The sequence below is a fragment of the Triturus cristatus genome, chromosome 7 (genome assembly GCF_964204655.1).
Source record: "Triturus cristatus chromosome 7, aTriCri1.1, whole genome shotgun sequence".
NCBI lineage: Eukaryota > Metazoa > Chordata > Amphibia > Caudata > Salamandridae > Triturus > Triturus cristatus.
In genome coordinates this window covers 134,728,867-134,740,803 of record NC_140590.1, presented here as the reverse complement: position 1 = coordinate 134,740,803, position 11,937 = coordinate 134,728,867, and the positions used below count along the sequence as shown (strand labels likewise).

The 11,937-nt window shown below is 43.7% G+C and overlaps 1 protein-coding gene across 1 annotated transcript in view; it reads right to left on the bottom strand.

The window, feature by feature from the left end:
• Positions 1-235: 235 nt before the first annotated feature.
• LOC146809030 (lens fiber membrane intrinsic protein-like) overlaps positions 236-11,937 on the bottom strand; it is a 76,166-nt gene continuing 64,464 nt past the window's right edge. The window contains exon 5 of the mRNA XM_085614280.1: positions 236-610. Within this exon, the coding sequence (XP_085470406.1) occupies positions 561-610 (50 nt within the window). The 3' untranslated portion in view covers positions 236-560. The remainder of the gene's footprint in view (positions 611-11,937) is intronic.

The window sequence follows — 11,937 nt, the reverse complement described above, 5'->3', positions numbered from 1 at the left end:
TATTCAACCAGTTTCACTTGGGAAATATAATCACATCGAATCACTTAGATCACAGAAGCAACACAAATGGGTGTACAATGACCGGAGACCTCCAGCTTTCATCCTAAGACTACAGAAGACTAGAGACCTAAAACTAACTGTGAATACTTGTTAGTTTGGATGACGACCACCTTAGTGTCTATATTGTAACACCAATGTTAATAATCTGAAACAAACTGTAGAACCTACAAAACCATTAGAAAAAAACAATTTATTTGAAAATAGAAAATAAGCTCCACAATCCATAGGTTTTGTATGTCAGCAATATCAAAGTATTTTACAGTCCATTCTTGTAGGAATGTTCAGTGTAATATTATCTCCTCTTCTGGAGACTTTTTAAATTATGAAAGCTGCGGAGGCATCTTAACAGCCATGTTGCAGGTCTTCCTATGTTCAGCTCTATTTCTGTGCAAAAACTAGCTGAAAATGATGAGCACGTGCTCCGAAAGAGTCCAGCACTGGGTTGCTTCATGCCAGTGTTCTTGAGCACCATCCATTCTGTTTCCTGCTTCAGGTCTTGTTCAGTTCACACTCTGAGTTTCCTTCCTGAAGGACACCAAGGCAACAACACCTGCTCATGAAGGAGGCGCATGAAGATGAGACACAGAGACCACAAGTGGAGAGAAAGAACAAAGGTCAGTGGATAAGAAACCAACATTCTTAATGTGTGTATCAAACATTTAGATAGACAGTATAGCTTCCCCCAACTCTGCAGTGTGATAAAAGCACCACACATAAAACACCAACAAGCAAAAAACAAACAAAAACTGAGAGTGATGTTTAGCTTCCAAGCAAAAGGCAAGTTTCAGACCCAACACCTATGTGCCTTGTAGTTTCTAAAGGGAGAGCTCTACTGTTAGCTTCTGGTGCGCGTGCAGCACTTGGGCATATGGGTGAATGCTGTCTTCCTGCTGCAGGAGGTCTCTTATCACTCTGGGCCCACTGTCTAATTCATTAGGCCTGCGCATGCGTCACTTAGAAATGGAGGAGCAAAACATTTTTCTGAGGAGCTTACCACCTGCCTCACTGAATACTGAGATTGTCAAATACAAGGCTGCCTCGAGCCTAATTAAGAGTTTAGTAGACAATGCGCTTCATCGCAAAGACAGCAGAGATTGTTGTCCGCCAAAACCTGGGTCCGCCCGCCTCATTTAGAGATAGTCAGACCGAAAGAATTCTGTTAAGGGAGCCTCCAGCGGCTCAATGGAGTAGATGCTGCCAGAATAAGTACATTGCGCCATCTGACCTATTTAAGAGTGAATGTTGTAATGTACTGACAGGAATAATATGGAAATGAGGTACAGGAAACAAACTACGTTTATGAGGGGGAAAGCCAAGAGCAGGATCGACTATATTTTGGTAGACCTTGACCTCTGGCCAATTGTTAATGACATGATCATACTAAATCGAGAGGATAGTGATCAAAATGCTCTTGCACTGACGGTATTGGGTCTCCCAATTCTGTATGACCGACCCAAACAGATGGTGGCCCCTGTTGTTACCACTAATAACAATATAAGAGTAAAATAGCCACATATATTGGCCAATGGGAATCTCCTCCCAAACATTTATGCTGAGGTAGCACAGATCCTTCCTGTCGTGAGTAATCTAGATATTAGTGATGAGGATATAATGGCTACTTTCCAGCAATTAACTTCTACCCTAAGATCCTTTTTAATAAGCAGTGCAATTTTAATCCAATCCAACGGAACACTGCCCCATGGTATAATGAGGCTTGTAGGCAAGCCAGAGATGAATTAATTGTGGCGGTTAAGAAAGAAACACAGATAGATATTAAAAATAGAAGAAAATTGTACAAAAAGTCACAGGTTGAAGCAAAAAGGGGCTGGGAGTCAGAGAACTGGCACACACTTGTAGAAGCCCCAAGGCTGAAGGATTGTCAATTATTTTGGCACCTCTTGTCAAAAGGGACACCAAGCAGAAAACTGAAACTGACTTCCATATACAGCCCCATGTCTGGGAAGAGTATTTTACGAATCTCTACACAGGCAAAGTGGATGATTTCTGTCTAGAAGCACAGGTTTGCAGCACAGAATTAGCCGATAAAATTAGCTTTTTAAAAGAGGAAACCTTTTACAGCCATTAGCTCTTTGCAGAATGGGAAAGCTCCAGGTTGGACAATATACTGGGAGATGTGTTTAAAGCTGAGCCTACCATATGGGGAACCTCTGTTACAAACTGTTTTTAATGTCATCTTGCGAGGTGGAGATATTTCTGCAACCTGGAGAGGCCTGGAAATAACCCCAATATTCAAAAAGGGAGACCAGGGGGATCCAGCGAACTACATGCCAATTAGCCTTATAAATGTTTCTCAAAAAGTTTTTTGCAAAATCATTTTAACCCAGATCCAAGGTTGGATCGAGGAGAATAATATTTTATCCAATGTACAGGCAGGATTCAGGGCTTCCACGAGTACTCTAGACCAAGTATTTAGATTTCTCCTACTTATATGGAAAGAAGTGACAAAGGAGGAGTCACTTATATTTTGTGTTTGTCGACCTTCAAACGGCATTGGACTCCATAGACCGTAACCACCTCTGGACTGCCCTTCGAGACTTAGGACTCCCTATTGATTTACTTAAAATCCTGATTCGTCTACACCAGGATAATTGTGCCAAAGCCACGTGGAATCTAGACGGTAGTTTAACCAATGACATTCTAGTCTCTAAGGGAGTACAACAGGGCTGTTTTTTTGCCCTAACCCTATCTACCCTGTACATAAACGGGCTTATAGGAGAGCTGTTTGACTGTGGAGGCGACCCTCTGAAACCAGCAGTTAGTCCTGTGTCCTCCTTGCTATTCAGAATTGATTCGTAAGTAGTGAGAAGAATCACCTTCTCGCAAGACAAGGGCACTCAGGGGAGATTGTTACACGTTGCGGGACTACGCATCCCAGAATGCCTATGTCTAATGTGAGAACGCCCACTAGAGGGCCGCAGAGTAAATAAATTGATGTATTTACTTACGCAACGAGTTTGTGCTGCCTGTGGTTTCTTGCCCCGAAGAAGAAGCGTCAAGCTTTGAAACGCGTTGGCCCAACTAATATCTGGGATTGGGAGCAAATGGTGAATGGAAACACGCCGGAGGGCAGGCAAGCTGTTGTGTGCCTCCGAAATCCGCTCTTTGGCACTTGTTAGTTCATATATATATATATATATATATATATATATATATATATATATATATATATATACACTGAAAAACCCAAAGGTTTCAGGGACGTTATAGTTAGAAATTAGCATTTAAAAAACCTTTGAAATTCACTGAAAAAACCATAGGTTTCAGGCAAGTTATAGTTAGAAATTTGCATTTAAAAAGCATTAGAAATTCACTGAAAAAACCATAGGTTTCAGGGACTTTATAGTTAGGTGGACAAAACCAGAGAAATCCCATCATTATAGTTAGTTCAGCTAACTTCCGTAACCCCCATATGGTATGTTGCATACTGAGATCTTGGGAGCAAATATCTAACCAAAGCACTAGTATCTGTGCTCTATCTTTGGATTATTTTTACAAACCAATATTTAGACCTACCGCGAATGTGTTTGCCCTCCCCTCTTTATCCAACAGGTTTCAGGTACTATCGGAATTAGATACCCAAGACTGACAACCACCTCCGCTGAAACATCAACTATCTTTTTCACACAACCACCAGGCCTCTGCATCCCCCCCATCGTTGATAAGCCAGATGATCAGCAGGCATCAATTAAGGCCCAAGCCCACACAGAGTTAAGCATTCTGAGTTGGAATGTGGCAGGCCTTCAGTCGAAGCTGGGGGATCCAGATTGGTTACGCCTAGTAAACGAACAGGACATAGTCATGTTCCAAGAGACCTGGGCTACCCATGAATTGCACATCAATGGGTTCCAATGTCATAATATTGTAGCTCTCACCCCTAAGCTTGGTCGCCCCGTGGGGGGGCAATCCATTTGGCTCAACATAGCCGCTGGCGGCAGTATCAAGGTTATACCAACCCATAATTGTAATTTCCAAGCCTCACTCTACAAAAGGAGCGTCTCTTTTTACTTGATTAATTTTTATAATGATGATTTTTATTCAATTCCCAACCGGAATTTCACTAAACATTTTGATTTTATTTCTAACCTATATTGCCAGCAAGAATCAGTTAAAACCATTGGTATCTTTTTGGGTGGTGATTTTAATGCGAAACTAGCAGACACACCACACAGTACAGGGCTCCGCAATTTTGGCCCAGCTTGCCGCAGTGTTGGCCGCATTTTTGAAAACATACAACCTTACCAATGTCATGGAAACTGTGGGAGTAACACATACTTACAACCATCCTGAACCTACATTTAGAGTGAGGGGATATTCTTCCACTATAGATTTTGTCTTTACCTCCCCTCTTCTCGTAGATTACCTATCAAGTGCAGAAGTCATCGCTACGAGCCATGGGGATCATAACCCAATTAAAACAGTGTTGCAACTAGCCCCCTAACCCTCATTTATCTCTGAATGTGGGGCCAGGAATTTGACGCCCTCCACCGACAATTTAAGATTGTTTTGATGGGGTATCAATAATAACAAATTGTTTCAGACATTGGTAAAGACTAATATGCGCCTTATAAACTCATGTTTATCAGCCCAGGACCCACACCCTGAGACTGTCCATGATTTCACCAAACTTTGTCTAGAAATTAAAACACTACTATCAAAGCCAATCCCCCATGTGAAACGTGGACCTGGATGGTTTTACCACGAGTGCTCTGAGACAAATAGACAATTGCGTAGAGCCCTGTCATCCAACCCAAGGTGCAATTCAGATGTGAAACTGGGCAGGCAGAGGTATAAAACTGCGATGACTAGCAGGAAAGAGGAAATCCTTAAAGACCAGATGGCCTACCTATTGACCTTATTAAGTGCAAACCAGACTTCTGGGCGCCCCTTCTTTTAAATGTTTTAAACAATTTAACACATGCCCCGCTCCCTAGCACCTGGTACACAAGTATTATTCTCCGGATTTTAAAACAGGATGACCGCTCCCAACCCAATTGCTGTAGGCCTATCTCCTTAATGGATAACACTCGAAAAATCTTGGGTAGAGTCTTATTCAATAAGATATTAGAGTGGTCTGAGCAAAACGGCATTTTAGAGCCCTGTCAATTGGGCTTTCCAAGTAAAGTAGGCACCAACGAACAATGCCTAAACCTTAATCTAATCATGGGCAAATACACTATAGCACGGGTTTCACCAATCTATCTGGCATTTATGGATCTGACCTCTGCCTTTGACCTTGTTAATAGGTCAAAGCTTTGGTCTATCCTTCTGACCTATTGATTGAATGAGCCCTTGGCTTGGTGCATTGTCTAGCGCACCTCCACAAAGATCTTAAGGCCCAGGTCAGGATGAGCAGTGAGGGCAAGGTCACTGAAGCAATTAAAGTTGACCGGGGGGTTAGACAGGGCTGTGTTCTAGCTCCCCTCCTCTTCATTATCTATATTAACGGACTGCACAAAGCACTCAAATCATTGACTCATGACATCCCTAAAATAAATGGCAAAAATCTTCCTGTGCTACTTTATGCGGATGATGCAGTCATTATGGGCCGCACCCCTAATTCTTTACGCATCTTGGTGCAGGGTTTTGTTGACTACATGAATAGCCTGGACCTAAGAACTAATTTTAAAAAATCTTTTATAATGTCGTGTGGACCCAGGAAACGTCACCTTAATATTATATCCGTGAGAGACCAGAAATTGACAAGTACTAGTACTTTTCCCTACCTCGGGTTGGTCTTTGCTGCAAACGGCTCCTGGACTGAACACATGGTTCAATCCAGGAGCAAGTTCTCAAAGGCCTCAAACTCTATTCTCAGTCTCCCCCGCCCGAAGAGAACAGGTGCTATTCTAGCCGTTTAAAATTTTTTAAATCACAGTGTGTACCAACAGCCACGTATGGTGCTGTGGTCTGTGGAATCGCCAATAGCTACTGCATTCAACAAGAAGTGAATAGATTTTGCAGGAAGCTATTAGGTGTCCCAAACTCAACAGCTCAATACATTTGCCACAAGGAACTAAGGGACATATTATCAAGATTGGTGTTAAAATTATCGCCGCTTTAGCGGCACAAAACTGCTGCTAAAGCGGCGATAATAGGCTTGATCATATGCCCTTGAGAATTCCAATAGAAGCCCAGGTTCTGGTGTGAACCTGGGCTTCTATTGAAATTCTCAAGGGCATATTATCAAGCCCATTATCACCGCTTTAGCAGCAGCTTCCTGCCGCTAAAGTGGTGATAATTGTAACGCCGTTCTTGATAATATGCCCCTAAATTTGAATTTACAGAGGACTTTATCAGGGCTCGCCCTCTTTTGGCTGTCCATATAGAAAAATCCGTCTACATCTCCAACAAGAGTGATCATAGATGATTGTATTGGGTGTGAGAAAGGGAAGGATATCCACGTCCAGCTCGTCATGGGCACACAAGGGGTTAATCCCCTTTAAAAAAAAAAATCTACAGCCATTAGTCTGGAAAATGCTTATACAAGGTTAATTACCCTGGTCGACAGAGAGATAATTTTCCGCACAGGCACTTTCTTGAGAATTGCCGTGCGCACACGCCAGATAATGTCCAATCCCTGAGATTATATGTTGTCTGTACATGAGTTTTTGCACAAATCTGACATATTTTTATTATGTGTATTCATGTATATGCCAATGGATTTTACTGCAATTCTATTTGTGTATTTTTAAATTGTTATGTTTGTTGTGTTTTTATGGATATGACGGTATCCGAATAAAGCTTTTTTGAACTTGAACATGAGCTAACTATAACTCGCGCCCCCGCAATGCACTGCTGATGACATCACATATTACATCATTAATGATATGGTCCGTGACATCACTGATTACATCACTGATGACATCTCAAATGACATCACTGATGACATCATCCAGTGACTGTGTGTTTCTATAAAGTTTAAATATGTTTTATATATATTCCATGGTGTATTTAAGAATGAGTGGGTGTATAAGTGTCTGGATGGAGGATTTAGTAGGTGCGTGACTGACTGTATAAGTGAGTGATTAAATGTGTCTTACTGAATGCATGGGTTAGTGACTAAACTGTGTGAATGTCTGTATCAGTCTGTTTTGTAAGCTGCTGCATGGGTTGGTGAGTATCTACATGAGTGTCTATATGGGTTATTGATTGGTTGCCTGAGTATTTGTATGGGTGCCTGAGTGTGTGTGTGGGTGGGTGGGAGGTGTGTGACTGTGCATAGATGTGTGAGGGGTTGATTCACTGGGTGTATGGGTTGAAGAATATATGTGGAAACAGCTGTATGGATGGGTGAGTGTGTGTATGGATGTGTTGGTGAGTGAATGGATGTCTCAGTGGTATATGTCCAAGTAACTACATATGTAAAAGGCAGTGTATGTGAGAGTTGGAGTAGTAAATAACTACACATGAGAGTCAGTGATTGTGAGAGTGGCTGTATGGATGAGTGTGTACTTGTATCAGTGGTTGTATAAGAGATTAAGTATGAATAAGTGAGGTGGTGTGTGTATAACTGTATACGTGAGTAAATGGAAGTGTCATTGATTCTTTGCATGCCTGACTAGGTGTGTGAGTAACTCTGGATTAGTTTTGGTGTGTGAGTGTCTGTATAGGTGTATGAGTGCATATGATAGTGTTGTATTTATGAGTGACTGCATGTATGAGTGACAATGGGTGAATGAGTGGATGTGTTTGTAGACCTAGGAATCAGTAAATGTGTATGTAGTAACTCATATTGGTGTGTCTATGGTTTCTTATTGGTAGTCTGTATTTAGAGTGGGTGTATCAAAGGTTATATTAGGGTGTGAGGAGGTGCAACAGATTTTCATGTGGATGATGTCATCAGTGATGTCATCAGTGATGTCACTGACCATGTCATGAATGATGTAATATGTGACGTCATCAGCAGTGCATTGCGGGGGCGTGATGCGGGGGCACGAGTTATAGTTAGCCGAACTAACTATAACGGCGGAATTTCTCTAGTTTTGTACTAGTGAAATGTCCAACTAACTATAACGTCCCTGAAACCTATGGTGTTTTCAGTGAAATTTGAGGGTTTTTTAAATGCTAATTTCTAACTATAACGTGCCTGAAACCTATGTTTTTTTCAGTTAATTTAAAAGGTTTTTTTAAATGCTAATTTCGGACTATAATGTCCCGGAAACCGATGTTTTTTTTAGTGAATTTCATGGGTTTTTTAAATGCTAACTTCTAACTATAACGTCCCTGAAACCTTTGTTTTTTTTCAGTGAATTTCAAAGGTGTTTTAAATCCTAAATTCTAACTATAATGTCCCTAATAAATCCCCTTGAACCCTGAGGGTCCGTGGTGGCCAACTAGCCCACCAGGTACCTCCAGTAAGCGCCACAGAGCTGCATTGCGGAGAGGTGTTCCGAGGTCATGCCCCTTTTTACACCACACTGAAAATGCGGCTTGTGGTGCACTGCTGCTCGTAGGATGAAGTCCACTTGTATCCTGAGGTCCTCAGGACACAAGAGGACCTCATCGCCCCAACAGCAGTGCACCAGAAGCTGCATTTGCAGAGTGGTATAAAAAGGGGCATGGCGCTGTGGCGCTTACTGGAGGTACTTGGTGGGCTAGTTGGCTCCCAGGATCCCTCAGGATTGAAGGGGACTAAATCCCCCAATTTACAACGTGCCAGGGGGTGCGTTTGCACACTTGTTGTTTCAGGCCCCGTCCCCTCGCTGCACCACTGTGCAAACGCGCCCCCTGGCCTGTTGTAAATTGGGGGATTATGTCTCCTTCAATCCTGAGGGTCCCTAGGGGCCAACTAGCCCACCAGGTACCGCCACAGAGCTACATTGCAAAAAGGTGTAAAAAGCGGCGTGGCCTCAGACCACCTGTCTGCAATGCAGCTCTGTGGCGCTTACTGGAGGTACTTGGTGGGCTAGTTGGCCCCAAAGGACCCTCAGGATTGAAGGGGACTAAATCCCATAATTTACAATGCGCCAGGGGGCGCATTTGCACACTTGTTGTTTCAGGCCCCACCCCCTCGCTGCATCACTGTGCAAATTTTGCCTCTGGCATGTTGTAAGTTAGATGATTAAGTCCCCTTCAATCCTGAGGGTCCCTGGGGGCCAACTAGCCCACCGCGTTTGCACAGTGGTGCAGGGAGGGGGCGGGGCCTCTGGCAAGATGCCGGCTTTTGTTTTATTATTTTTTATTTCTTTTTTATGGGAGAGGGGCTGCGTGGCCCCCCTTCCCTTGGCCTATGTTGGCCCCCGGGGACCCCATCCCCCCGGGGCCTGGAAGCCTTCTTTTTTTTTGTTGAAAGTTTGTGGAGGAGGCCGCGTGGCCCTGCTCCGGATGCTAATTATGGCCCCAGGGACCCCATGCCCCGGGGCCAGCCTTTCCATTTTTTAAAAATTATAATTAGAGGGGAGGGGGCTGCGTGGCCCCCCTCCAGGCCATTTATGGCCCTGGGGACCCTATCCCCTGGTCTCATGGTTGGGGACCATGGGGGGAGCCCCAACGCCCCCACGGTCCTGGCGGCTCCCAGCCTCCTGCGGGAGCCTGCATTGCTTTTGAGCAAGGAGAGTTGCTGACATGCAGCTCACCTTGCTCAAAAGCGATTCTGCTTTGCTTCATTGAAGCGAGAGCAGGTTACCCTGCTCCCACTTCAAGGTAGCAAAGCAGAGTTTGCTATGGCAGGGCGGGAGCCGTGCTCCCGCCCTGCCATAGCAAATACCAGTGTCCCGGGACACTGCAGGAGCCGGCCAAGGAGGGCTCCAGGAGGGGGGCTGCGCACCCCCCTCCCTCCATCTTCAAAGTCCAGGGGAGGCGGCGGTCCCGGAGGCAGTGTGCGGAGGGGCAGGAGCCCCCCACACACTTTTGTTAAAAATGTTGTGCCCTGGGGAAGTGGCAGTCCCTGAAGGCCCATGAGGCCCCCTGCACATTTGAATGAATGCCCCGAGGAGGTGGCGGTCCTCAGGGCTGCGGTGGAGCACGTGCCCCCCATTCAAATTAGTAAGCCCTGGGGAGGTGGCCCCCACAAATAAATAACTGATTGCTCACAGGAGCTGGCCCAACCAGGGGCTTTTTGAAAACAGAGCGCAGGAGTCATCAGTGATGTCATCGGTGACCATGTCATGAGTGATGTAATATGTGACGTCATCACCAGTGCATTGCGGGCACGTGAGTTATAGTTAGCTAAACTAACTATAACGGGCAAATTTCTCTGGTTTTATAGGAGTCAAATGTCCAACTAACTATAACATCCCTGAAACCTATGGGTTTTTCAGTGAATTTTTCCGATTTTTTAAATGCTAATTCCTAACTATAACGTCTATAAAACCTATGGTTTTTTCAGTGAATTTCAAAGGTTTTTTAAATGTTAATTTCATATTTTAATATTTATAAAACCTATATTTTTTCTATTTTTTTTGTTAGATTTTGGAACTCTATTATCCTTTTTTTTTATTTGAAAAATATGTAATATTTTATATCTTCAAAAAAAGTATGTATATCGTTTTTTTGGGGGGGGGAGAAAACTGAAGTCCCATACCGTAGTGTACCAAGCTCAATCAGCACGCGAATCCTATCTGCCATATTGCTAAACTCGTAAAGGATACGGATTTCATATCCGACGGGTTCGTGGCACCGCGTCCCGCGTAACATCATATATGTATGTGGTCGCGCCAGCTGCTACTTTGGTATGCAACGGGTATGCAGTGCCAAGCCGCACCTTACGTCATGTATGTATGGGGTCATGCCCACTGCGCATTGCGTATCCAATGACTGCACGCTGCTAGGCCCTGTGTTACGTCATAGACGTATGGTGTCACGCTGGGAACGCCATGCCCTCATTTATTTTCGTCTCAAAACTATATCTAAATAAGTTTAAAGGGCATATGAGAACAAGCGATAATCTAAAATATTTTAAACATTGATATATTTCTAACTGTAATAAACTCATATTATGGTAAATACATTTGCTCAAAATCGCGTCGGATGCGGCCTCCTTGCGCGCTCGGTGCGCGATTGCCATGTGACCTGAAAGAAAAGCATTTCATTGGTTCATAACATTTCCCACTGTAACAGTTGGAGGACCCCACCAATTTTAGTCATTCTCTCTACAGCGTTTGATGAGAGACTCCTCTTCTGCTTACAGAGCTTTTTTGAAAACATTTTGCTATATACACATATCTGACACTACACACAACATGCAACCATCATCTTCATCAATGTTCATGCTCTGTAATGGGGCCTTCCACCTGTGATAGCCATGCATGCAAAAGCTACATAACAGAACTTTTCCCCACTGCCAGAGGTAACATGGTTGCATACGCTGTCCACAGCAGAATGTAATGTGGTACGACCCAGGGGCAGTATCATGCATAGATAATGAACACACGGACACAGATAGATAGTGGAAGTGGGTACGGGCATGTGCGCTCAACTACTTTTTATTACCAGGGTCACATATCCAGCGACGTCTGTGCTGAAGGCGTGTGGGTGACTGTAAACCAGCCCTCAGGGAAAGGTTGCTGCTAGCATCAACTACAACAGTAATCATTGGAATAACTAACAGAGATTCAATAATAAAAGAGTCAATAGTTTGTGCTGCAGTAAGGTAGGGACACTAGATATGAAATAATACAGAAAAGATTCTATCGTAAAAGAACCATAAGTTGTGGTATACTGAGATACAGGCAGTAGATCTGAAAGAATACACAAAAAGATTGTATCATAAAGGGTCCATCAGGTCTAGTGCACTCAGATAGCCACATCAAAAGCATTCAGCATGTGCACAGCCAGCGATAATGCGTGCTGCGGGCGGGCCGTACTAGGAGCAATGTCTGTTGCCTACAACACTACATCATCTGCAATAGCGACTCG